At 53.1% G+C, this 25,616-nt stretch overlaps 1 protein-coding gene across 2 annotated transcripts in view; it reads left to right on the top strand.

Annotated features, from left to right (window-relative positions):
• TSPAN15 (tetraspanin 15) overlaps window positions 1-25,415 on the top strand; it is a 55,077-nt gene extending 29,662 nt beyond the window's left edge. Inside the window, exons 2-8 of one of the 2 annotated variants that reach the window (XM_007963218.3) lie at window positions 2,826-3,011; window positions 4,275-4,349; window positions 13,475-13,570; window positions 16,108-16,224; window positions 22,146-22,193; window positions 23,856-23,972; window positions 24,574-25,415. In XM_007963218.3, the coding sequence (XP_007961409.1) occupies window positions 2,826-3,011; window positions 4,275-4,349; window positions 13,475-13,570; window positions 16,108-16,224; window positions 22,146-22,193; window positions 23,856-23,972; window positions 24,574-24,723 (789 nt within the window). In that variant the 3' untranslated portion in view covers window positions 24,724-25,415. The remainder of the gene's footprint in view (window positions 1-2,825; window positions 3,012-4,274; window positions 4,350-13,474; window positions 13,571-16,107; window positions 16,225-22,145; window positions 22,194-23,855; window positions 23,973-24,573) is intronic. The other variant, XM_038009133.2, reaches the window with a different exon arrangement.
• Window positions 25,416-25,616: the final 201 nt, after the last annotated feature.

The raw sequence follows: 25,616 nt of genomic DNA, 5'->3' as shown, positions 1-25,616 counted from the left end.
GATGGGGTTTCGCCATGGTGGCCAGGCTGCTCTTGAACTCTTAATCTCAGGTGATCTGCCCACCTCAGCCTCCCAAAGTGCTGGGATTACAGGCATGAGCCACCGTGCCCAATCTGGACTTGGCTTTTTAATGGCTGCTCACCATTGCTCTCCGAGGACCTGGGGCACTTAGGCTGCCCTCGAACAGTGATATCTCCATGTTCTGAGTTTTGGAGTATGACTGACTGGATAGTCTCTGGTTTACCTTTCTTTACCAAAAGTAAATATTTTCATGGTCTCCATTTTCCTGTAGAGGGTGAGTATGTGTGTGTGTGTGTGTGTGTGTGTGTGTGTGTGTCCTGCCTTCTAAGGCCAACTTGTTAGTAAGTGACTGGTGGCTGAGCTTGTCAGTGTCTTGAGTCCCTCCTGGCCCGTGTATTGGAAAGGCATCCTTCGAGACTGGGGGAAGGGTCTCACTAATCCTGGATTAATTTTTAAGCCAAGGGGAATGGCACTTAGCCTTGACACATAGCAGCGTACTGGATCTAAGTGAGATGGTTTCCTGGTAATCCTCTGTTATCCTGTGTTTCTGCATAAGCTCTGTCTGCTTGTTTGACTTCTGGCTTCCCTGTCAGGCATCAAAGCTTACGAGGAAGCAGTCACTTCCCTTTACTCAGGATTTAGCTCTCTTTAGAAGGAGGTCATGGACATCTACTTGAGGACATGATGATCAGTAAGGAGACCCATGAAGTCAGTTTAAGGCTCAGGCAGCCCTGTGAGTGGCTGGAGGGGCAGCCTCCTCGGTGTTCTGCATGGTGACACTGGGATGGCTATGCTCATGTCACTTCCCACCAACATCTGTCTGTATCATCCCTTCCTTTCCTTGGACCCTAGCTGACAGCACCGTGTCTTCCACTTACTCTCCCATGCTGCCTTCAGCTTAGTGGAGAAGTCCAGTTATCTGATGACTTGTCCCTGCCCTTTGGAATATGTGGCCCAGAAAGTCAGAATCCTTGGACAGTCAGGGGACTGGGTAGACAGTGCCTGACTTGAATTCAGAGGGTCTGTTGGAAAGCCCAGATCTTGTTCATTCAGCAGATGTTGATCATAAATGCTGATTCTACTTCCTCAGTGTCAGAATGTCTAGGTGCTGGGGATGTCCAAAGCAATTGAAAAACCCCTCCTGGAGCTTGTGGTCTAGTGAGGAAGACAAATTAAAAAAAAAAAAAACCATAAAAAAACCAACCAGAAATAGTGTAGTATGTTAAATATGGGTAAGTTCTAAGGAGAAAATAAAAAAGATAAATGAGATCAGGAGTTTCCTGGGGAGGAACTTCCCATCTGTAAATAAAGTGGCCCTGAAGGGCCCCCTTTTGCAGGTGGTAACTGAGCAAAGAAGAGAAGGAGGTGGGGGAGTGAATCATGCTGGTGTCAGGGAAGAGCATTCCAGGCAGTCAGAACTGCCTGTGCCAAGGCCCTGGGGTGAGCACACATGGCAGTTGACAAGCAACAAGAAGCCTGGGTTTTCCTGGTGGAAAGTTACAGGGTGTTCTGTAACAGCATGTCCACTGTTAGAAAAGTTGAGAGTGAGGGATTCTACTTGCGAATTCCCTCAAAATTCTTCCTGCTTCAACCTTTGGCCTTCTCTGTGGTCATCCTGAAAGTAAATTCTGTGTTATGGTACTGTGTGAAATGTCTGTCACCCTGAGCACTTCTGGAATGTTTTTTGGGTGACCTGCCTGTTTAATACAGGTCACGGCGGCCTCACACTTCCAGGTCTGTAGTGTTTCCACGTTCATTCTCTCACAAAAGCCGTGGTGTGAGCAGTGCAGAAATGAATGTCTTCATGCCTGTCTTTCAGATGAGAACACAGAATCACATGGAAATGCCTGTCCAAGGCCAGGGTTAGCAAGTAGCAGAGCTGGGGCTCGAACCCATGTTCTCTGACCCTCCAGCCAGTGGCATTTCCCCTAACCCATCTGTACTCTCCTCTAAAGTGGCATCTCCAGATTGGGTCTGTATTAGTCTGCTAGGGCTGCCATAACATCAAGTACCAGACTGAATGACTTAAACAACAGACATTTATTTTCTCATAGTTCTGGAGGTTAGAAGTCCAAGATCAAGGTGGCAGGGGTTTTTTTTTGTTTGTTTGTTTTTTGTTTTTGAGATGGACTCTGACTCTGTCACCCAGGCTGGAGTGCAGTGGCACAATCTCGGCTCACTGCAAGCTCCACCTTTTGGGTTCACGCCATTCTCCTGCCTCAGCCTCCCGAATAGCTGGGACTACAGGAACCTGCCACTATGCCCGGCTATTTTTTTGTATTTTTAGTAGAGACGGGGTTTCACTGTGTTAGTCAGGATGGTCTCGATCTCCTGACCTCGTGATCGGCCCACCTTGGCCTCCCAAAGTGCTGGGATTACAGGCGTGAGCCACCGCGCCCGGCCTGCAGGGTTGATTTCTTCCGAGGCTTGTCACTGACTTATAGACACTGCCTTCTCCCTGCGTGTTCACACGGTCTTCCCTCTGTGCGTGTCTGTATCATAATCTCTTCCCCTTATAAGGACACCAGTCATATTGGATTAGGGCCACCTTAGTGACCTCATTTTAACTTTAATTAGTTCTTTAAGGACCCTGTCTCCAAATATAGTCACATTTCGAGGTACCGGGGGTTAGGATTTCAATAGAGGAATTTTGGGAAAACAGTTCAGCCACTAACAGGACCCTTTATATGCTGTAACCTGGGGCAAGCCTCCCACACAGCAGGTACCACAGCCCCAGATGACTGTTTGCTTTGGAAAATCAAGTGACCTTCGTTTCTCTCTCACCCTCTGTTTTCTTGCTGCAGCTGATCGGGGCCCTGGTCCTATCTGTGGGCATCTATGCAGAGGTCGAGCGGCAGAAATATAAAACCCTTGAAAGTGCCTTCCTGGCTCCAGCCATCATCCTCATCCTCCTGGGTGTCGTCATGTTCTTGGTCTCCTTCATTGGTGTGCTGGCGTCCCTCCGTGACAACCTGTACCTTCTCCAAGCAGTGAGTGGACCACACCACCCCTCAACTGGGACTCCCCAGGAGAGCTGCGGCGCCTGCCCCTGTGCCCTTGGGCAGCTCAGTTTCTTTGGTCCCTGCCTCAAACCACCTCCTTTAGAGAGCTCCTTAGATCAGCCCATCTGATCACACTGGCCCAAGAGTGCCCAGGCCACCTCCCCTTCTGCATGTTAAAGCTGATTGGAATACTGCTCTTACTTAAACTCTGTGTTCATCTGGATGCTCAGTTGTGAGTAGGAAAAACCACACTCAAATGAGAGCAAGGAAAGACAAAAAAAGGAGGTGGTGGTGAGTCATTAGCTCATGCAACCAGCAAACCCACACTGGGTCCAGGGGTTTAGATGGCGCCACTGGGCAGGGTTGGGCAATCTCCCCAGCCCCTCCCAACCGGGGCTGCCCCCTTTGCGGTGGTCACTGCTGGCCTCAGGCCAGCAGAGTCCTTATGGTTCTAGATTTCAGGGAATCTTTCTGACCAGCTCTGGCCAAAGTCCCAGGACTCTGGTGGGCCTGGCTTGGGCCACGTGCCCATTCTGGGATGGGACATGGGGAGTCAATCCTATCTGCATCCCATTATTGTGGGGTGAGGGATGACTCCCCACAGTTGGGGGTAGTGAGTAGGCAGATCCATTCACTCTGCACTTGTGTGTCTCTTGACCTCATTGTCTCCCCCTATATGGGAAGCCCCTGCAATCCGCTATAAACCGGGTTTGGATGCTACTTGAGGCTGGAAGTTGCCGAAATCAGTTTGGATAATGCCTGCTCTCTAGTAAAGGGCAGAGGTGGGGGTGCATATCCTCTAAGCTTCAGCCATCCCCCTCACTCACTCTGGGGGATCTGGGAGGTCACATCTGAGGGCTCTCTGTGGGGAGCTGGAAATACTGCCCCAGCCTGCCCATTAAGCCAGGCCCAGCCCCTCTGGCTCAGTGGCAGTGAGGTCCAGCTCTCTTATGGTGGTGGGGGAAGGGTGTGCTCTTCTACATAGACCCCCAAGACGAATGGAGGTGACGATCTGGCTGGGACAGCTGAGTCACTCTTCCTGCCCTCCGGCTCCAGAGACAGATTTTCCTGGGGCCTGCCTGTCCACGTCCACGTTCTCACGGGAGGAAGGGGCAGAGGCCTGGGAGCTGATAGGAGCTCCCCCAGGGATGCTTCTCCTTGTGCTTGCTGTTGGAGCAGATGGTGCATCCCCTGTACCCCACACATGCCCTCTGCCCCTCTCCAGGTGAGTCTCTGAATTCTGTTTTCCAGTTCATGTACATCCTTGGGATCTGCCTCATCATGGAGCTCATTGGTGGTGTGGTGGCCTTGACCTTCCGGAACCAGGTGGGCCTGTGGATTTGTGTATCAGCTATGTGTGTACGGAGCACCCACTGTGGGTGCCTTAGGCTGTTAACTGGGGGTGCAGCAGTGAGCAGGGCAGATAACCCCCATGGAGCTTTCATTCTGCTAAAAGAGAATGACAGACACTGAACAAGTAAAGCAGTGACTAAGAAAATGAAGCAGGCTGACATGAGAGTGCCTGGGGAGGAGATGGGAGGACCGTGCTGAAATGGTAAAAGGAGCCAGATGAGTGAGGTCCCAGCAGAGGGAAGCTGAGCAGAAATGAGCTTAGCATGTGAGCAAAACAGCGTGGAGGCCATGTGGCTGAGGATGGGTAGGGTGGAGAGGGGTGGAAGGTGACGTCGAAAGGACTGGTCAGGCAGGTCACAGAGGTCCTTGTAGGCCATGAGTTAGGAGCTTGGAGTTTTTTCTAGAGGTGGCAGGAGCCTTTGGAGAGTCTCACGTGGGAAGCGATGTGACCCAGTTTATATTTTACCATGGCTGCTGAGTTGGGGAATGGACAGGGAAGAGTTGAAGGTGTACACAGGGCCCAGCTGGGAGGCTGTGGGGGTCATCCTGGGAATGGGGTAAGATGACTTGGACTGAGGTGGAGGCGGTGGGCCTGGGCTGAAAAGGTGATTTGGTGTGTGTTTTGGAGGCAGCACTGTCAGAGGCTGTTGTGCTGTCTAGAGGAATGAGGAGAGGGGCAGGTTGACAGGGTGACGCCTGGCATCCTGACCCTGGCAGGGTTTGCAGAATCAGGGCGCCTTAGAGCCAGAAAGGTTCTCCTGGCTCCTGGCTCCAGCTCCTTCAGGCAGGATGTATGCACTTCATACTAGTTGTGCCACGTTGGGTGAGTTACTTGGCCTCTTGGATTATTAGGGGACACCTAGCTCACAGATCTGATGAGAGAATGCATGTGAAGGACTGGGCATGGTTCTGGCACATAGTGGTCAAGTCCCCACAAGAAGCTGGTGGTGGAGCAGGGCTGACTCCAACCCAGGACTCCGTCTTTCCTCCCATAATCTTCTTCCTTTGTCCTCATCCTGCATTGCTGCCATAGGTGGGGCTCGAGGAGCAGGGCATGTTTGCAGAAACGCCATTCTCTGTGTCCCCTGCCTGGCCTGCACCCCTCCCTGCCCCCGATAGCTTGGTCCTGGTGCAGCTGGACAGTCGCTGCTGGGACATGCATTAGGGCTGTGAGCCAAGTTATCTTTTTTTAAAAAAAATTGTTTATTTATTTTTTTGAGGCAGGGTCTCACTCTGTCACCCAGGCTGGAGCAGTGGTGCGATCATCGCTCACTGCAGCCTCGAACTCCTGGGCTCAAGTGATCCTCCGGCCTTAGCCTCCCAAGTAGCTGGGACTACAGTCATGCACCCCTGTGCCCAGCCAAATTATCTTTGTTGTCAGCAGTTGCTTTTAAGGCAGCAGGTGCTGTCCCACAGCCCGCGTTGTGCAGACCTCTCAGATGGCCCAGGGTCTGGCCCTGTGAAAATGTTCATGGGAGTGTGATTCCAGCTCGGGTGGGAGCAGGGACCACACTAGTTCTGCTGGGACCTCCTGCAGTGGGACCTAACCACAGGCAAGTCTGCACACCTGGAATCCAGGGGCCTTACTGTCTTATGAGCCCCAGGAAAGGGGCTTTATTCCATTTGCCCATGAGACTGCTTCTCCCTTTTCCTCTTTTCTACCTGCCCCTCCCTTTGCCTCTTTTCTGCTTATCAGAGCCTCTCTTCTGAGCTGGCAGATCCAGCATGCTGGTTCACTTTCCAGCAGACTTGAGGGGAGAGAGCTTTATTCCATTTGCCCATGGGGCTGCCTCTCTGTGCAGGCAGCAGAGCTCCTGGCCAGCCTGCGGCTTTCCAGGGGCTACTAGTTAGTGCTTTCCTGGCTGGAGCCCAGGTCCAGTTTGTGGCCAACTAAACAGACTCCTGGATAGAAGGAGGAATCTCCACTAGCCCCTGACCCCAGACAAGGTTTCTGCTGCTAGGCATGGCTTGACGGTCAGACTGGAGTGGCTTCTCCACTCATACAGGGGCAAGTGGCCATCCCATCAATGGAGTCATGGAGGCACACAGAAGTTAAGAATTCCCCCAAGAGCACACAGCAAGGCAGAGGCGCCTCAGGAATGCTTCCCAGTCCTGTCTTGCTACGTGCCCCTCCCTGTCTCTCTTTTCTACTTGTCAGAGCCTCTCCTCTGAGCTGGCAGATCCAGGATGCTGGTTCACTTTTCAGCAGCTGCGAGGGGAGAGATCTTTATTCCATTTGACCATGGGGCTGCCTCTCTGTACAGCCAGCAGAGCTCCCGGCCGGCCTGCGGCTTTCCAGGGACTATGGGTTAGCGCTTTCCTGGCTGGAGCCCAGGTCCAGTTTGTGGTCAGCAGCATGCATGGCCTTCATAAACCATCCTTCCATGATGGGCAGCAGTTCTAGTTTCTAGCGCACTGCTGCAAAGGCCATTTGATTTGTCATTTTCTGGTGCCCTGTAGGTCAACAGAACATCACCTCCTTCTTTCAAGTGATGGAGCTGGGCTGAGATGAAGGCCTTGGCTGGCGGAAGGTCCAGGGGCCCTTCAGTGCTCACTGCTTAGGTTTCCGTGGGCCTGAGGTCAGGCCTGATGGTTTCCCGTCGCCCCCAGACCTTGTAGGTGCGGTAGCCTGTGAAGGGTGCTCCTTCCCCTTGGGTGGTGTCGCCTCATGGGGAGGGCCTTGGTATGCAGCCCAGGAAGGGTCCTCACTGACGCCTCTCCGCTGTTTGGAGGCTCAGGCCATGATTCATCATCTTGAAAACTTAAAAAATGAGATACAAAATTATAATTGCAGTAAGATCTCTACAATGAAAAAAAAATAGGTCTAGAAAAAGACTTAAAGGAATGGAAATATCAGCATGTGAACTCATATTTCCTCTGAGGGATGAGACGAGGGTGATTTTTCTCCTCCCCTTTATATTTTTCCCTAGCTCTCAATTTTTTTTTTTTTTTTTAATAATCAAGGGGAAAATATCACAAAAAGAAAAATAATATCCCTTCCAACTCTAACGTGATATGATTTTGTAAAACAGGAGTCAGGCCAGTGGTGGAGATGGGGAAGGAGTGGCCTGGCTGTTGATGATGGTAGGAAGGGCAGTGTAAGATGGAGAAAAAGGTGAGGAGCAATCAAGGTCAACCTCCAGGAGGAGGTGATTTCTCAATTCCATTTTTCCTTGATCAAGAGGATTTCTCTGAGCCACAACATAACAAGTTCAGTCTCCAGTGCCACGGGCCCTGTTAACTCTGAGTTATGACAAATCAGAACAAGTCATTAGGCTAAGGATTACATGTTGGGTTCTCAGCGAGGTGCACAGACCACAGCCACAGCCAGGCATTGAAAGCTAAACAGACTCCTGGATATAAGAAGGAAACTCCCTCAGGCTTTGACCCCAGGCAAGATTTCTGCTGCTAGGCGTGGCCTGACAGTCGGACTGAAGCCGCTTCTCCACTCATACAGGGGCGCGTGGCCATGCGCTGGGGAGCCGGGCACAGAGCAGGCCTTAGGAGAAGTATGACACCCTGACCCCAGCCAGGGGCCAGAGGAGGACCTGAGTGACTTCCCCAGCTGTCTGGGTCTCAGCCCTCTTGATACTTGCTCTTGTCCCAGCTTGTTCTGGGACTTCTCGTGAGGGTGTCAGGTGTCAGAGGTGGGCAGCTCCTCATGTTCCCAGCCAGGTGCAGCTGAGCATGGACACCTGGAGGGTCCGGGCAGTAGCGGGTGTGTCTATATCCCCATCCCAGGCCTCCTCTCTCTACCACCACGGTAGGATCAGTGGACACTGTGGTCCTACCTGACACTGTGGTCTTAACTGACACTGTGGTCAGGGAACAGTGGGGAGCACCAGCCTGCCTATTTTATCATGGCACTGGCACAAGCTGGCTCTGGGCACAACCTTGAGGTCAGAGGCAGGAGAAAGTAGGTGGCACCATGGCTGTCTTGGCCAACACCTGAATATATACAGTTGTCCCTTGGTGTCCGAGGGGGATTGGTTCCAGGACATGCCCCCCCACCAAAGGATACCCAAATCCACGCATGCTCAAGTCCTTTACATAAAATGGTGTAGTACTTGAATATAACCTACACGCATCCTCCCGTAAATCACTCCTAGATTACTTGCAAATACCTAATACAGGACCGGGCATGGTGGCTCACGCCTATAATCCCAGCACCTTGGGAGGCCAAGGCAGGCGGATCATTTGAGGTTAGGAGTTCGAGACCAGCCTGGCCAACATAGTGAAGCTCTGTCTCTAGAAAAAATACAAAAAGTAGTTGGGCGTGGTGGTGGGCACCTGTAATGCCAGCTACTGGGGAGGCTGAGGCAGGAGGATCGCTTCAACCCGGGAGGCAGAGGCTGCGGTGAGCCATGATCACGCTACTGCACTCCATCCAGCCTGGGTGACAGAGCGAGATTCCGTCTCAAACAAAAAACAAAACAAAACAAAACAACCAAATACCTAATACAGTGTAAATGCTGTGTAGATAGTTGCTTATGCTGTATTGTTCTTTAATTTGTATTATTTTTTACTATTGTGTTGTTATCTTTTATTTTTCCTTTTCCCAAATATTTTCCATCCACTGTTACTTGAATCTGTGGGTACAGAACCCGTGGATGTGGAGGGCTGGCTGTGTGTCTTTCCCACCTACAGCAGAGCTGTTGGCCGTCCAGAAGTAGAGAGTGCTCCTTGCTGGTCTGGCCAGGCTCCCCAACAGGTGTGCCCCACTGTGGACAGCCGTCGGGGAGTGAGGCTGGAGCCCCCAGTCCCAAGGACACTGAAACATAACCCTCCCCCACCATGGAGATGAGCCTGTGACCCCGGCCAGGCTCTGAGGAAGGGTCTGGCGGATGCTCACTCCACATGCCCCTTCCTGCATTCTCTTTTCTTCTGGCTCCCTGGGTTCTCTTCCATTCCTGGTTGTCACATTAGGCTTCTATTGGGACTGGAGCAGAGGCTAGGGTCCAGGGGCAATGAGGACAAGTCCCCATTCTAGAGGGACTGGGGAAAGGCTGAGATGATGGCTTGGCTCCAGGCACAAATGAAGGAAGAAAATCCTGGGCCAAGCACCTCTCCTCCAAGTGTTCGTTTTGTTTTTGAGACAGAGTCTTGCTGTGTCACCCAGACTGGAGTGCAGTGGTGCAATCACAGCTCATTGCAGCCTCAGCTCCTAGGCTCAAGCGATCCTCCCACCTTAGCCTCCTGAGTAGTCGGGACTACAGGTATATGCCACCATGCCTGGATAATTAATTGTGTGTGTGTGTGTGTGTGTGTGTGTGTGTGTGTAGATGAGGTCTCATCATGTTGCCCAGGTTAGTCTCGAACTCCTGGACTCAAGTGATCCTCCTGCCTTGGCATCCCAAAGTACTGGGATTATAGGCAGGGACCACCATGACCAGCTCCTCCTCCAAGTTTGAGAGCTAGGCCCGCACTAGACCAGCAGCAGGGCCTTCCCAGCCTCAGGTCTCAGGTTGACATGGAAGCGGTGTTAGCCAGAAGCAGCCTAGGGGAGCCCTAGGCTGCTCCTTCCCCCGAGCGGGTCTTGGTCCTATGCAGGCAGCTGGCCTGGTAGGAGACTCCAGCAGCTGCCCCTTCCACTCCTTTTCCTACCCCTCTGTCCTCTGTGCTGGAGGAGCTGCCGCCACATGCCTCACCCGCTTCAGTTCCTCATTCATTTAAAAACCCTGAGAGAGGGGTGATGTGGAGGCTTCAGATAAAAACTAGGTTTAAAAGACAAAGCTAGAAAGGACAGTTCTTCATAGCTTTCTTTGGTGCTTTAAACAACATGCTTTCAAACTTTGTGGCCTTTGATGTTTGCTTACTGTTTGCTTAATTTGGCCTGGTTTTCTAGTCCTCACTGGAACTGCTCCTGCTGGCATGGCCTGGTTTGGAGGGGGATGGGGTGGGGGCAGTGGCACTGCGTATGTTGGGCATCTGAGAATGGCAGAGGAAGCTAGAATTCTCTCTTCCCTGTCCTCTGAGTGGCTCCCCTGGTCTCTCAGAACATTACCAGTATGTCAACGTCAGCATAAGCACTTTCCAGTTAACAAACTGCACAGCCAGCTTGCCTCATGGGATCTTCTCACACACACCCCCCACCCCGCCATCGCCCCTCACAGCACAGGAACCATCTCAGTGTCCTCGTCTCCCTGGTACACGTACACATGTGCACACACATACAAGCAGTGCACACTTGCAAGAGCCAGCATGCCCCAAATTGCTCCCTGATGGGTGTTCGGGGCAGCTGCTGTCCATGAAACCCAGGGACATCTGTTGCTCCTGCAAGGCCCCCCTGCCCCCCAAAACTGGGCTCAGCTTACCAGATGGAAGGCCTAATTTTTCGAGGCCCCTCTCGAAGTCCGAACCTTGGAAAGTGCCCAGGAGCCGGGATGGTTTGGGGATGGTTTGGCGAGGCAGGCTGTGGCTGTTCACCAGAGATGCAGAGCCTTTCCCCACAGCCACAGAGCAGCCTGTACTCTGCCACTTCCCTTCCTTCCTTCCCTGGGCTTCCCACCTTCATCACACCCTTTTGGCAGCCCTGGGAGAGTCCAAACAGCACAGTGGCCAGTGGGGGTGCTGTAAGTGGGTCAGTGGGCCCAGGTAGGTGCAGAGGACATGGTGGGCCAGGACTGTGTCTGTGGTGCCTCGAGGGTAAGGGCAAGCCGCCTGAGAGGAACCTCCCCACGTGTGGCCTTAGGCAAGGCCCTGACCCTGGCGGCACCCCAAGAGTACGTAGCTCAGCCAAGCCTGTTGTTTAATGCTGTAAGCTCATTCCCCTGCCCCACCCTGGATGGCAGACTGGCCCCACCCTGGTGTCCTGTTTTTTAGGCACCCGCAACCACACCCTAGCCAGCTGGCTTGTCCCTTCATCACCCAGAGGAGCAGGCACCCAAGGATGAAAAAGCTTCGTGACCTGGGGGCCTCTGGGAGGGTGGGCCCGGGGCCATGAGAATCCTTGTTCTGCTCAGGCTGCTCGGCTGGAAGGCAATGCTCCCACCCAACTTCTGCCCTGGGGGTCAGTGCCAGGCCCGCGAAGGGCCATGGGTTGGTGAGTTGACAGCCGTTCACAGGAGCCTGCATCTCCTTTTTTCTCTTGGGGCTGACTCCAGTCTTCTGCAGTCCCAGGCCTGCTCCAGAGCTGCGTTTATCATCAGCAGAGGACTTTCCTTCTGGCTACGAAGGCCAGTTTCCCCAAGCCCATCTCCTTTTTTTTTTTTTTTTTTTTTGAGATGGAGTCTCGCTGTGTTACCCAGGCTGGAGTGCAGTGGTGCCATCGCGGCTCACTGCAGCCTCTGCCTCCCAGGTTCAAGCGATTCTCCTGCCTCAGCCTCCCGAGTAGCTGGGACTACAGGCGCATGCCACCATGCCCCGCTAATTTTTGTATTTTTAGGGGATACGGGATTTCATCACATTGGTCAGGCTGGTCTCGAACTCCTGACCTCAGGTGATCTGCCCACCTCGGCCTTCCAAAGTGCTGGGATTACAGGTGTGAGCCACCGCGCCAGGCCTCGATCTCCTTCTTTACCTTGACTTTGAGCAGAGTGAGGCTCAGGGAGGAGGTGGGTGCTACAGTCTTTGTTCCTCTTTTCCTGATCCTGGAGATAATTTTGGGAGATGGCTCCAAACCTGAAACTTGGTTTCTTAGCACCTTAAAGTATATCAGACTGGGAGTTTGACACCCTGGTCCCAGCGGCTCTCTGCCAGTGGTGAGCTGGATGACCTTGGACTAGCCACATCGCTCTATGGCCTGCAGGGTATTTGTAAGAGTGGGGCTGGCCGGGACTCGTGCCTCAGAGGCTACCTGCATTGCAGCCAGTTTTTTGAACAAGAGTTGGGGCCTCGGTTTCCCCTGGGATTTGTTTTCCACCGACATGTGGGTGTGAAGTAGTACCATAGAGTATTTGTCTCCTTGAAAAACAGACAAATCTTGAATAATAACACCAGGACCTACGATGTGCCTGGTGTCCTGCTAAACACCTTCACAGCTTTTGTTTATTTAAATCTCACAACATTCCTATGAGGCAGAGAGTGTTTTCCTCCTGATTTTTCAGGTGAGCAAACAGAGGCTCAGAAGTTACAAGAAGCAGCGGAGGCCTGGGTGGCTGTGGGGACCGTGTCCTTGATTATGAGGCTTGACAGCCTCTCTGGGACTTGGTTTTTGATCCTCAGAGCTGGAAGTTACCTTAAAGATAGGCCTACGGGTTTGGCTCACAGTTGAGAAGCTGAGGCCCAGAGAGGAGAAGTAAGCCGTGATGGGGCCTGGAACCAGGATCCTGTTGTCCCAGCGTACGCTGTGGTGCCACCCCCGGGAATTGTCTGGCTCTTCAGGCAGGCACCGCAGCCGAGAATGCCCCCTTTGTCCCCAGTCTCTGCTGATACTCGACCTCCGTGCTCTGAAAGCTGCAATTGTTACAGTGAGCTGGACTGCCCACGCTCCTGCCCCCGCCCCTTCCCACTGTGGGGCCCTTTGTGCTCCTGGGTCTCAGCACAACAGCCAGGCTGTTGATCCAGAAAGTGCAGCGTGACTGGGAGAGGGCGGCCTGCCATGTTCCTCCTGGCAGGGATTGTCCCAGCCCCAGCTGAGGGGGACTGAGCGCTGCAGTGATGAAGAGAGCGGTCCACGTGAGGGAGGTCAGGAGAACTGAATTCCAGTCCTGGCAATACCCCACCCAGCCTGCTCTGTGACCTCACTCCCTCCCCAAGTCTCGGTCTCCTCATCTGTAAAACAAGAGGCTGGATAGTGGAGGAGTGTGGAGAGGTGCTCTGGAGGGCAAAGGGAAGATTCCAGTGTGGGCCCATCCCCGGGCGGTGGAAAGAACACTGGGCCTGGGACCAGGACAGCCAGGTCTCAGCTCAGGCATGGCGGCATCAGAGCTGTGTGTCCCCAAGCACAGCCCCAGCCTCTCAGGGCCTGGGCTGTCTGGTCTGTAAAGGGAGTGGAGTGAATTACTCCTGCTGGGACATAGCACAGGGACTCAGGCATCAGGTGAACACTGGAGGCACCAGCACATGGCATTCTCTACCCATCCAGGCTTCTGGGGAACCTTGAGTTGGACTCCAGGAGTGTGTGGTTCTTTTTCTTTGTAATTTCTCCTTTTGAATAGACCATTGCCTTCCTTAACGACAACATTCGAAGAGGAATTGAGAACTACTATGACGATCTGGACTTCAAAAACATCATGGACTTTGTTCAGAAAAAGGTGAGCCAGGTGCTTTGGGGTAGAGATGCGCCTCCCGTGCCCTTAGCCCCCCATTCAGGCCCCTGCTCAAGAAGATGGGGTGAGGGGCCAGGTGACTTATCCATTCCCAAAGCAGGTGACTGGCCAGGTTGGGAGGCAAGGGTGAGCATGGATGGTCCACCAAGGATGGGGAAGCCAGGACCCAACCTTCTCAGCCAGTCCTCTGCCCACATTCCTGGCCCAAAACCTTGTCACCCTTCTGTCCCTCTCCAGTTACACTGGCTTCCTATCCCCCACCCCCAAATACAAAGTCAGGCGTCGCTACAAGCAACCTTGTGGGGTCCTAGGGTACCACCCTCCAATGGGCAAGGATCCTCCTTCCTTGAGGGTGAGCAACCTCGAGGGGAGAAACCTCCCCCAGTCCAAAGCCCCCTCTGCCAAGTCTCTTCAGTGACAACTCACTCCTTGTCAAGTGAAAGACAGCCCTGATCAGGAGAAAGCTCTTCACTGATTTCAGTTTCCCCCAAATATGGGACACTGAACCAGACTCCTCTCTTACTTCCATGACACTTCTTGAATGTGATGATGATCCTGTTCCTTTTGGGAGACCATCTCTCCCCTCTAGGTCCACCCAAATCTGTTGGTGTAATACTACTACTAATAATAGCAGTGGTAGGGCCAGCTCCTGTCCTGGGTGGCTTTTGCACATCAACTTCACTTGGTCCTGAGCCTCAGCTTCCTCACCTGCATAAGGGGAATAATGACAGGAAGCTCTTGGGGTGTCATCATGAGGATTACCTTGACTTAATTTAGGAGATGTGCTTAGAACAGTGCCAGGCACAGGGTGAGACCACAGTGCCAGCCGCGGGGATCACTGGTATGTTCTCCTGGGTGAGGACAAGCAGAGTGAGGGCCACAGGACCACTCAGCCAGGGCAGCACTTCCTGGGACATAATCTAGGGGGCCTCAGCTGGCCTGGGCCCCTGTGCCAGCCCTCTGTGGGGACCAGCCTCTCCCCACACGCAGGGCCACTTGCTGTGGCCGCACCCTTGGCCCAGACCTTCTCTTCAGTCACAACAGGTGCAGCCTCTGGAAGGCCTTTTCCTGCCAGGGATGTGCCTGCCAGCTTGGGCCGGGAGAGCTGACTTCTGCTCTGGGTGCAGTGAGATGTTTTTATTGGAACCAGCCTTTAACTGGCTTGGGGATTTCATTTCTCCTGGGGTGAGGTAGGAGGTGATTAATGCTGAATGAACACTTGCTTGGTGCCAGGCCCAGTGCTGAGTGCTTCATGCATGGCACTATATGTAATCACAGCTCAGCTGTGCAGAGCTGCCATCCTTATTCTTGCTTTACAGACAACTCTGAGGCTCAGAGAGACTGACCAACTTGCCTGAGGTTGCACAGCAGGGAGTGGTGGTCTGAGGATTTGACCTTGGGTCTGTTCCATTGCAAAGCAAATGCCCTTTGAACTGCATTGCAGAAAGACACTTCCAGGTCCCAAAACCTGATGGCTTAAGGGGCACTGTGGGGACTCTGAAGGGTGTCTGGCTACCAGGACATGTACCACAGCCCTGGTTGAGCCCTCCAGTCCCAGCTCCTGCTTCAGCTGGCTGGCAAAGCTTTGCATGGTCCAGCCTGTGCTGCCCTCTCAGCCTCATGCTCTGCGCTCTCTCTGTTCCAGGCTTGCTGGCCTCCACACCTGTTGCTGAAATACAAGCTTGCTTCTGTGTGGGGCCTTTGCATGATTTCGGCTGGCTTCTTCCTGTTTCTGTGTTTCAGAGGAAATATCCTCTCTATAGAGAGCCCTTTTGTGACCTTCCAACCTAGAGCCACCCCTCCCCAATCTTCCCCTGTTTCTCCATTTCCGGGGTGCACAGCACCTTTCCATCCAGTGCTCACTCTGTCTCTCCAATGGAATGTGTTCCACCTAAGCAGGGGCTGCGTTGCTTTTGCTCACCCTGTCTCTCCAGTGCCCAGGACAATGCCAGGCACATACCAGCCATCAGGAGGATTACCAACTACTTCCTACAGGAGCAGGGAGGGGAGGCAGGGAGGGTTTGGCTAAGGGGAGAGTCCCAGGCAGATTGTGAGGTTCGGGTGCTCTCCTTGCTAAGGGCAGGGCCAGCAGGGCTTCTAGGGCGGGTGTGAAGGTCAGTTGAGGTGCAGGGACTTTCACAGAGTCATGCTTGGTCTCTGGGACTTTAAGGGCCATCTTTTCCAGCCCAGCACCTGCACTTGGGGACACGAAGATGAAGAAGGTAGAGGCCAGTTGTCAAGGAAGCCCCTTTCCTCCCAGTGTCTAGTCACTATCCTGATATTCCATCAAGAGGCAGCCCAGCCTTGGCTTTCATACCTCTCCAATGACAGGGGGTTCACTACCCTGTAGGCAGCCATGCCACACTTTGACAGCTCTGACTTGAAAGTGTACAGCCTCTCCCTGCACCAGGGTGACCCACATAATGAACTGCATCCGTCTTCTGGCAGGGCCATTTCCTGTCGTGGGAGCAGGGCCTGGGTGATGACGGCAGCTCCTCTTTCCTGCTTGCTTCCCTCCTTAGTTCAAGTGCTGTGGCGGGGAGGACTACCGAGACTGGAGCAAGAACCAGTACCACGACTGCAGTGCCCCTGGACCCCTGGCCTGTGGGGTGCCCTACACCTGCTGCATCAGGAACACGGTAGACACTGTTCCTGTGGGGGGTGGGGGGCTGTTGGGGACCCCAGATGGTACAACTCTTCTCTTGTTTCTCTCCCCAAGTTGAAGATGGGTGGTGTGGGTGGATGGCGGGGAAGTAGGAGTTGGTGGCAGAGCGGAGGCTTTCCTGATTCTCAAGGGCTCCTGAAAGTGGAGCTTCTAGGGGTTGGGGGTGGGGAGGCCATATCTTTCTTAGTGGTGTTGGTTAACATCTATTGAGCACCTACCTTGTGCAGGCCTGCTCTGGGCACTTTGGTGGTATTTACTCATTTAGTATTCACAACCCTGTGAGGTACGTACTGTTATTTTACCCACTTTACAAATGGGGAAATTGAGGCACCCAAAGGCTGGGTGTCTTGCTCAAGGTTGGCAGGGCTGGGATGAAGTGCAGACAGCAGTTACCTGAGCTACACTCTGGAGAACTGTGCAGGCCAGGTGAGGGCAGCAGGGAGAGGCGCCCAGGCCAGGGGAGCTTAGCGGGGGAGAGCTGGCTCTGCAGCGCTAGTGGAGCCTGGTAGGACCTGCACCTTGGACATCTCTATTAGTCTTTAGCCTTGAGGTCCTGGTGATCCTCAGCAGCAGAGTGCTTGGAAGGGGGTCTGATGACGTAAATGCCAGCCTCTTCCTCTCCCCAGCACGATCCTCTCGGCTCTGTCACCTTGGTCATTTGGGATGATGTCCTGTGTAGTCAGCGCTTAAGTGAAAGCCTTCATCAGTCCTTGTGTTTGACAAATGTGTCCAGAAACTGTTTCAGGATTGGAACGAGGTGGAGAGCTTTGCAATTACTCATGGGCCAGATAATCATGGAAAGTTTCTCTCCTGACATCGCCACCATTCTGTGCCTACTGCCAGATTCTGTAAACTGAGCAGCTGCGGGTGGGGGCCTCGCCCATGAGTCAGAGAGCCAGTGCCAAGTGCACTAGCTCTAAAAAAGGCTGGGCCAGGAGGGAAACTTTGTTTGGAAATGTTAGCTGCCATTTTAGGGTAGTTCTTTGGGAAGGGGGTTGCTGAGGAGGAGCAGAGTTTCCAGAGAGGCCTGCATGGGGCGATCCTGAGCCTCATCACCCAGGGCAGCAGCATCTGAATACCTAAGCTGAGATGTGGAAGCCGAAGTTGTATTCATTCATTCATTCAACACATTTTGGCTGAGGACCTACTCTATGCCAGACACATTTCCAGGTTCTGGGGGTGCAGCAAACAAAGTCTCTGCCTGTGTGGAGGTGACATCCTACTGGAGAAAACTGACAAACAAAATAAGTAAAAGATAGTTAGAGGGTCATAAATGCTAAGGAGAAAAAGAAAGTAGGGCATAGAGGATTGCAGTTTGGGATACTGAGAAAGGTGAGATCTGGGTGAAGCTCTGAAGAAAGCGAGGAAGGTGTCTGGGGGAGGGGCATTCCTGGCAGCAAGAACAGCTGTGCCAAGGCCCCAGGTGGGAATCAGCCCAGGGTGTTTGAGAAATGCACGGAGTGGCTGGAGCACAGGGAGTTACAGGGGAGGATGGTAGGAGTGGAGTCACGGAGGAGTGACAGGGGCCATACAGGGCTGCATGGAAGAGCGGCACTCTAACTTGGTTTCACAAGAATCAGCCTGGCTGTTGTAAGGGACATGCTAGATGAAGGGATAGAGTTAGGGGCTGATATGCAGTGATCCAGGGGTCACAGGTCATCTTGTCCGGGAAGGTGCTCTTGGATCAGCACCTGTGGCAGCGGGAGCCAGAAGCGGGACTGGGCAATGAAGGGAGCTGAGCAGTGATGCAGCCTCAGCTCAGTTCGGCTGGAGGCCTCAGCCACATCTACAAGGACAGCCCTTCAGAGTTGTCCCCTACTGGGATGAGGGGGCCAGGCCTTCACACTCCCACCCACATTGACCAGGCATTGCATGAGTCCAGTGGTCCACCCAAGAAGGGACTTGCTGGCTCTGTTCAGCCAAGAACAGACTAATACACCAAGAGCAAAGAGAGGGATTGATTGATAATAAGGAATTGGCTTGTGTAATTATGGAGGCGGGCAAGTTCCAAGATCTGCAGGGTGAGTGGGCAGGCCAGAGACCCAGGAGAGCTGAGGGTGGAGCTCCCATTCAAAGGCCGATCAGGCTCCAAACCTAGGAACAGCCAGTGTTTCAGTTCACACCCGAAGGTAGCCAAGCAGGGAGAAATCTCTTATGGTCACTGAGGAGAGGGCAGTCTTCTGTTCAGGCCTTCACTGATCAGATGAGACCTCTCCCCCTTGCGCAGGGCCATCTGCTTTACTTAGTCTGCTGATTTAAACATTAGCCTCATGCAGAAACATCCCTGCAGAGACACCCAGGATAATGTCTGGCCAAATATCTGGGCATCCCATGGCCCGGTCACGTTGACATATAAAATTAACGATCACATGAAGTAGTTACTGCAGGGGGCTGACAGCTAAGGGCTGCCCGCAGCATCCCTGCACCAGGCAGGAGAAGACAGATGCTTGGAGCTGGGTGGTGGTGGTGTTGGAAGTGGTGACATTCTGGCTGTATTTTGCAAGTAAGCCTACAGGATTTGCTGGCATAGCAGATGTGGGCGATGAGTGAAAGAGAGAAATCAAGGAGGATACCCAGGTTTTGGTCTGAGCCACAGGAAAGATGGGTCTGCCACTCCCTGAGAGGGGAGGACTGAAAGGAGGCAGGAGGCGACCAGGAGCTCAGCGTGGACATGGGGGGCTTGAGAGCCTGTTCAGCATCCCAGCAGGGATGTCAAAGATGCGGTTGGATATAGGAGTCTGGAGTTCTGGGGACGACTAGGCTGGGGGTATAAACACGGACACCATCTGCAGAGAAGGTAGAATCTGAAGACAGCATCTGAATGAGAGCACCGAGGTAGGGAGGAGCCTTCCCCTGGCCGGGGTTATCTGACCCTGCGTTACACATGACCATTGATTCTCCCTGTGCCACCACACCTGGATGATTTTCTCTAAATGTGAAACAGGGCATTCCCTTCCTCCATAGAACTGGTTGATTTGTGTCCAAATCTATTTATTTTACACTATACCATTCAACCTAGGATTTGAACAAGTACACAGGAAATATGTAGTGTAAAAAACTAAAATAACATTAAAAATCAGGACTGTGGAAATTGTATTCTCAGATAGGAGGCCTAGATGGTGGAGAAAAATATAAAATCCTGCTATCTAAGCCTCAGGGCCTCATGGACTCACTGAAAAGGAACTGAGCCTCATTTCTGGTGGTTTGGAGCAGGCCTCCTCCACCTCCAGGCCATGAACCAGTACCGGTCAGTGACTTGTTAGGAACCAGGTCTCACAACAGGAGGTGAGCAGAGGGTGGGGGAGCATTACCGCCTGAGCTCCACCTCCTGTCACGTTGGCAGTGGCACTAGGAGCACGAACCCTATTGTAAACTGTGCATGCAAGGGACCTAGATTGCGTGCTCCTTATGAGAATCAAACTAATGCCTGATGATCTGAGGTGGAATGGTTTCATCCTGAAACCATCTTCCCCCACCCCTCCGCACCCCATCCTGTGGAAAAATTGTTTCCCTTGAAACCAGTCTCTGGTGCCAGAAAGGTTGGAGGCCGCTAACTTAGAGTTTCCTGGCAGCCAAAAGGAAAAGGGAGACATGGTCTGTTACATTGTTACTGTTCAGCAGAACATACCAGTTCTTCAGGAAAAGTAACTTTTTCTCTAACACTCAGCTTTAGAAGAAATGTCTTAAATGAGCTTCCAATAGAGGATTTGAGCCATAAAAGTTCACATAGGGCTGTAAAATCTGGTTATACCAGGATATATCCCTGGGAGCTGTTGGTGCAGAGGGCAGCGTGCTTCTACATTAAATGACTCCAGACTGCTGTGCCTGCTGAGCTCTTAGGACAAATTTTCACGAACCTCCCCTCCTTTGTTGTTGGCTACCCCTTAGGGGCCTGTCGTGAAGGCCCCCTCCCTGTCCCATCAGCTGCTCAGTCTGCTCAGGGTGAGAGGATGCACACACGAGCGTTGCTGTGATCTTCTGGCTGCCCAGGAGTCCCCTTTCTGACTTCCTGTCCTGTGGCCCTGTGCAGGATGGAAGAGGCTGCTGGACCCTGGTCTTGGGGCCTGTGAACTTCAGCAGAGCCTCTTGCAGAATATCAATTCTGTGGTCAGGCAGGTAAACCCAGGCAGGCTTTACTTTTGGAAAGACCCTGGCAGGGCGAGGTGAGTCCCCCCTGGGCCTGGAGAAGGGTTCTGGGCTCTGGCACCAGAGAGGCCTATGCCAGTCGCCTGTCTGCTAAGAGACTTATCACCCCCGGGTCACCAGGGCTGGCCCAGTGAAGTCACTCTTGTCACCTCCTTACGTACCATGCAGCTTACCTATTTGTTATGTTCATTATCTCCCTTTCTGCAGCGTAAGTTCCATGAAGGCAGGGACTTTGTCTTGTTGTTCAAGACTTTTGTATTTCAAGTGACTAGAACTGGGATTGGCATGCAATAGGTGCTCAGTTAATATTTGTTCAATGAACAAATGAATGATGAACCAACGAGATGGAAAGCACTCACTCCCATCATGTGCCTGTGCACCTGCTCTCCAGGCCTGACCCTCTCCATAGGGGTCGTGTTTATGGCCTGGAAGGGCCAAATACACTGGCTGGAACTGAGGCTACCTGGAGAACCAGCTAGACCGAGGGAAGTTATCTTGCCTGCACATCAAGCCCTGACATTTAGATTGACCTAGATGACATCTGGAGCCCAACCCTCTTTCTTGGAAGGAGAGAAGACACCCTCCCTTACCTTTCCAAGGGCTGGAATTATGAACAAATCACACCTGCCAGCGTTCCTGTGCTTCTCCATGTGTCCGGCCCTGTGATAAGCACTTTACATGTGCATCTCACTTTATGTCCAGAACAGCCCTAGGAGGTGGGGTTCTGTGATCATCACAGCCTATTCATTCATTCATTCATTCATTCATTCATTCGCTCAGTTAACAAATATGTATTAAGTACCTCTGCATGCCGGTTCCTTGGCAGCCCACCTAAGGTTGGTCACAGCTCCTAAGTGGCAGAGCAGGATCTGGACCTAGGAAATGTAACACCAGAGGGTACACTGGGGGCTCTGCTGTTGACCCCCTAAGTCATCACTGGCCGCCTGCGGCATCCATCCCCCACGGCAGTGTTCACTTAGATGTAGAGCAGCAGGGCTGGTGGGGGTCACGGGCTGGACCAGGGAGTCTCACTCTCTTCCCTGGTGGTTGGAGAAGGAGACCCTGCAGGGCACAGGTGGTGATGGGAGGTGCCCGCGGCAGCCTGTGAGTTAGGGCCTGCTTGGGGAGGGGTTTGACGAGGTCTAGGGCGTGACCACAGCTTTCCCTATGCCTGAATTAATCAGTAGTTGGGAATTCTGGAGAGCACCTCTCTTCCCAAGAAGGAAGTTTTGGCAGCCCTCTCTGCTGGTGGAGCAGTGGTCTATGGAACAGGGAAGCGTGGCCAGGAGCCCTGACCTGGACTTCAGGTAAACCACAGCTGACCCTGTGCCAGCTGCGGTCTGAGGTTTTCTTCCCCAAGAGCCAGCGGTACAGGAACAGCCCCACCCCGACTTCTGAGATGGTGCATTACCATGTGAGCAAAGCGGTGCTCTGGGGCGGTCATGGCCCGGGAGCCTGGGCAGCACACCTTTCTCTGGGGTCTTGATCTGCTGCTCGTGGAGGGGTGGTCCTCCCTTGTAAAAGTCATGGAACCTGCGTTCCTACAGTTTTTTCACGGGGCATTTCTCGGAGGAGGAGGTGGTTATGATGGAGACTCAAGCCAGACTGCCTGGGTCGGAATCTCAGCTCCATCCCTGCTGGACAGTGCAACTCTGTGCTTCAGTTTTCATCTGTAAAATGGGTAGGATAATAGTGCCTTTCTGAGTTAGAACCGTTATAAATATTAGCTATTATACATTTCCATTTCAGACAGAAGTTGTCAACACCATGTGTGGCTACAAAACTATCGACAAGGAGGTAACGTCTTTGAAACGCCTTTCCCTGGAAATGTTGCTCTTCCTGTTCCACCCTGGGGTGATTGGAGGGGTTTATTGAGGTCGGGGTCCTGGCCACTGAGATTTTCCAACATTCCTGGCTGTGACCCAGAGCCAGGGCTGCTGGGGTTTTCCACCCCCACCCAGACACAGAAGGTCTCAAGGAACCAAGAATTCCCCCAGGCTGGAAGATGCCACCTGTCAGGGTTTACCAAGCACCTACTGTGGGCTGGTCCACGTGAAGCCACCATGGCCCTTCCTGGTACCCGCAGTGTGCTGTGCGCTCAGCCATGCTCAGCACCAGCTTGCCTCTGCCCCTGGGGCCACCTGGGACCCAGGAGTCCTAGAGGATGGTAACTCTCTCTGGGGGCTGCCCCTGGGTCAGCTTCCTGGGCAACACTCCTGGTCTAGGAGAGACCTGGTCTGGTGCTGAGAAGGGACCTAAAAGGAATGGTGACCTGACATGCAGGTGACCTGCACGTGACCTGACATGCAGGTTTCAAAGTGGGGTCCCCGGTCCAGCAGCAACAGCATCCCCTGGGAATGTGAGAAATGCACATTCTTGGGATGGGGCTAGTGGCGATTCTGACACATGTTTGAGAGCCATAGAACAGCAGTGGTTCTCAACCCCTCAGAACCAATGGCCATTTTAATAACAAACAGTGGTAACGTCCTATGTATTATCCCCAAGTGAGATTCACAGATAACCTACCTACATGCCCCATTCCAAAACAATTAACGTAATGATCTGAGATAAAGTAGAAATGAAATACAGCAATTTACAGCTCTTTAACATAGTTCATCATGTAAGTGCTTAGGCAGCGAGGGGTGCAGGAGAAGATACAATGTAGTCAGGTGTCTGCACTGATGTGAGGCATCCCTGAGGCTGCAGTAGCTACAGGGCAGCTGATAGTAGGCATTGTGTTGGCGACTCACATACCATGGGCATCATTTTTGCCATTGGCATGGGCATGGTTTTTAAAAACGGTGAACAATTCTTGATAAAGTTCTGAATTAAATAATGTATAATCATTCCTTAATTTACCTAGTAGTAGTCCTGGAAAATTCATGGTATATTAAAACCAATGGAGAAATGCTTCCCCCCGCCCCCCCTTAAGAGACAGACAGGGTCTCACTGTTGCCTAGGCTGGCCTCAAACTCCTAGGCTCAGGCAGTCCTCCCAACTGAGCCTCCATAGTAGCTGGGACTGCAGGCATATGCCACCATGCCCAGCTCTGCTTTGTTTTTTATATGTACCTGGAGTGGGGCTGTTGGCTTGGATAGATAGGCTTTCCATGTATGGAAAACATCCGTGAGGCTTTTCATGCAGGGATATCTGAGAAACATGCAGGCAGGGCAGTTGTTTGTGGAGTAGGATTACCCTGAGCTCTGCAGTCCCTCGGCCCCCAACCTCGATTGCTGGGGCAACCAAAAGTGCCACCACGGTGTCCCCAGTCCTCTCTAGAGAACAGTACTGTCCATTAAGAACCAGAATCTAGGGCCACCTTCTCATGCTGCATATGGGAAACTGAGGATCACAGCAGTTGAGGGACTAGCCTGGACCTTGTGTAAATGGCAGAGTCGGGGCTGTGGCTCTTGCCAGCCCAGGTGCTCTTCTGGGCTGACCCAGCTCCTTCCCATGCAGCGCTTCAGTGTGCAGGATGTCATCTACGTGCGGGGCTGCACCAACGCCGTGATCATCTGGTTCATGGACAACTACACCATCATGGCGGGCATCCTTCTGGGCATCCTCCTCCCCCAGGTGGGCCGGCCATGGGTTCAGAGAAAGTGTGGTTTGGTGATTGCAGAAGGGCAGAGAAGGTGCAGAGTGGGAGAGCAAAGGGGCTTTTTTCGTAGAAGTCCAGGACTTGCCCGGGGAGGGCTGCACGGCTGGAAGGAGGGGCGAATGGCAATAGCAGTGGTGGCAAAGCTCTTCCAAGTGCTGCACAGCCACTGCTGCTTCACTTTTTTTTGTGAGGGAGGCACTATTACGATGCCCATTTCACAGAGGAGGAAATTGAGGAGCCGCAAGCTTCAGTGACTTGCCAAGATCCCCTAGATAGTGTATAACAGAGCTGGGGTGGAGGCAGAAATCCCAGAAGGGAGGGGCCCTTGCTGATCGGGCTCAGCGAAGAACTCTGGGATTTCTTGGGAGAGGGAGAAGGGGCCCAGGTCGGGGAGAGGGGGCCCAGCTTCTTGGGCAGTGTGGGTGCTGGGAGAAGTCTTTGCTGTGGGTGTTGCCCAGGTCACACAGGGCCATGAGGGCTTGGGACTGGCTGCTTGGATTTCTGGGAGCCGGGAGCTGCAGGGAGGGCTGCCCTGATGCCCAGCAGGCCCTTACCAGCCCTGCCCCTTCTTCTCAGTTCCTGGGGGTGCTGCTGACGCTGCTGTACATCACCCGGGTGGAGGACATCATCATGGAGCACTCTGTCACTGATGGGCTCCTGGGACCCGGTGCCAAGCCCAGCGTGGAGGCGGCGGGCACGGGATGCTGTTTGTGCTATCCCAATTAGGGCCCAGGCTGCGATGGCAGCTCCAGCAAGGACCGTCTGGGATAGCACCTCTCAGTCAACATCATGGGGCTGGACAGGGCTGTGGCCCCTCTGCCCACACTCAGTACTGACCAAAACCAGGGGTGTGTGTGCCTGTGTGTGGGTCCCACAGCCGCTGCCTCCCCAGGGGGCGGAGCCTGGGCCTCCCCTAAGAGGCTTCCCCCAGGCAGCTCCAGAATCTGTGCCCGCCTGGGGCCTGGGGAACAAGGCCCTCCTTTCTCCAGGCCTGGGCCACCCGGGAGGGAGAGCCTGGGGCTCCACTCAGGGCCCATTTCATCTCTGGCAGTGCCTTGGCCGGTGGTATTCAAGGCAGTTTTGTAGCACTTGTAATCGGGGAGAGGGAGTGTGCCCCTCTGGCAGGAGGGAAGGGCATCTGGGGAAGGGCAGGAGGGAAGGAGGGAAGGGCTGTCCCCACAGCCACGCCCATGACCAGGTTGGCCTCTTCTCAGCCTCCCAGGTGCCTTGAGCCCTCTTTTGCAAGGGCAGCTGCTTCCTTGAGCCTAGTTTTTTATGTGATTTTTGTAACATTCATTTTTTTGTACAGATAACAGGAGTTTCTGACTAATCAAAGCTGGTATTTCCCCGCATGTCTTATTCTTGCCCTCCCCCCAACCAGTTTGTTAATCAAACAATAAAAATATGATTTATTTTTATTTATTTATTTATTTATTTTGCCTTTCCTGTGTGCTGTTTTGTTGGGGCGGGGGTAAGGAAGGCTGCAACCTGGATTTGGAAACCTCTTGTGGATGCGAGGATGAAGAGGGAGCATGGGATGAAGATTTCGCATAGCTTGGGACACAGGCGGGAGTGGTGATGTGGGGAAGCCACAGGGCCAGAGGTGACCACGCCTGTTT

The sequence above is a fragment of the Chlorocebus sabaeus genome, chromosome 9 (assembly GCF_047675955.1).
Source record: "Chlorocebus sabaeus isolate Y175 chromosome 9, mChlSab1.0.hap1, whole genome shotgun sequence".
NCBI classification, from domain to species: Eukaryota; Metazoa; Chordata; class Mammalia; order Primates; family Cercopithecidae; genus Chlorocebus; species Chlorocebus sabaeus.
Note: the sequence above shows the minus strand (reverse complement) of the source record. Positions and strands in the feature narration are given on the sequence as shown.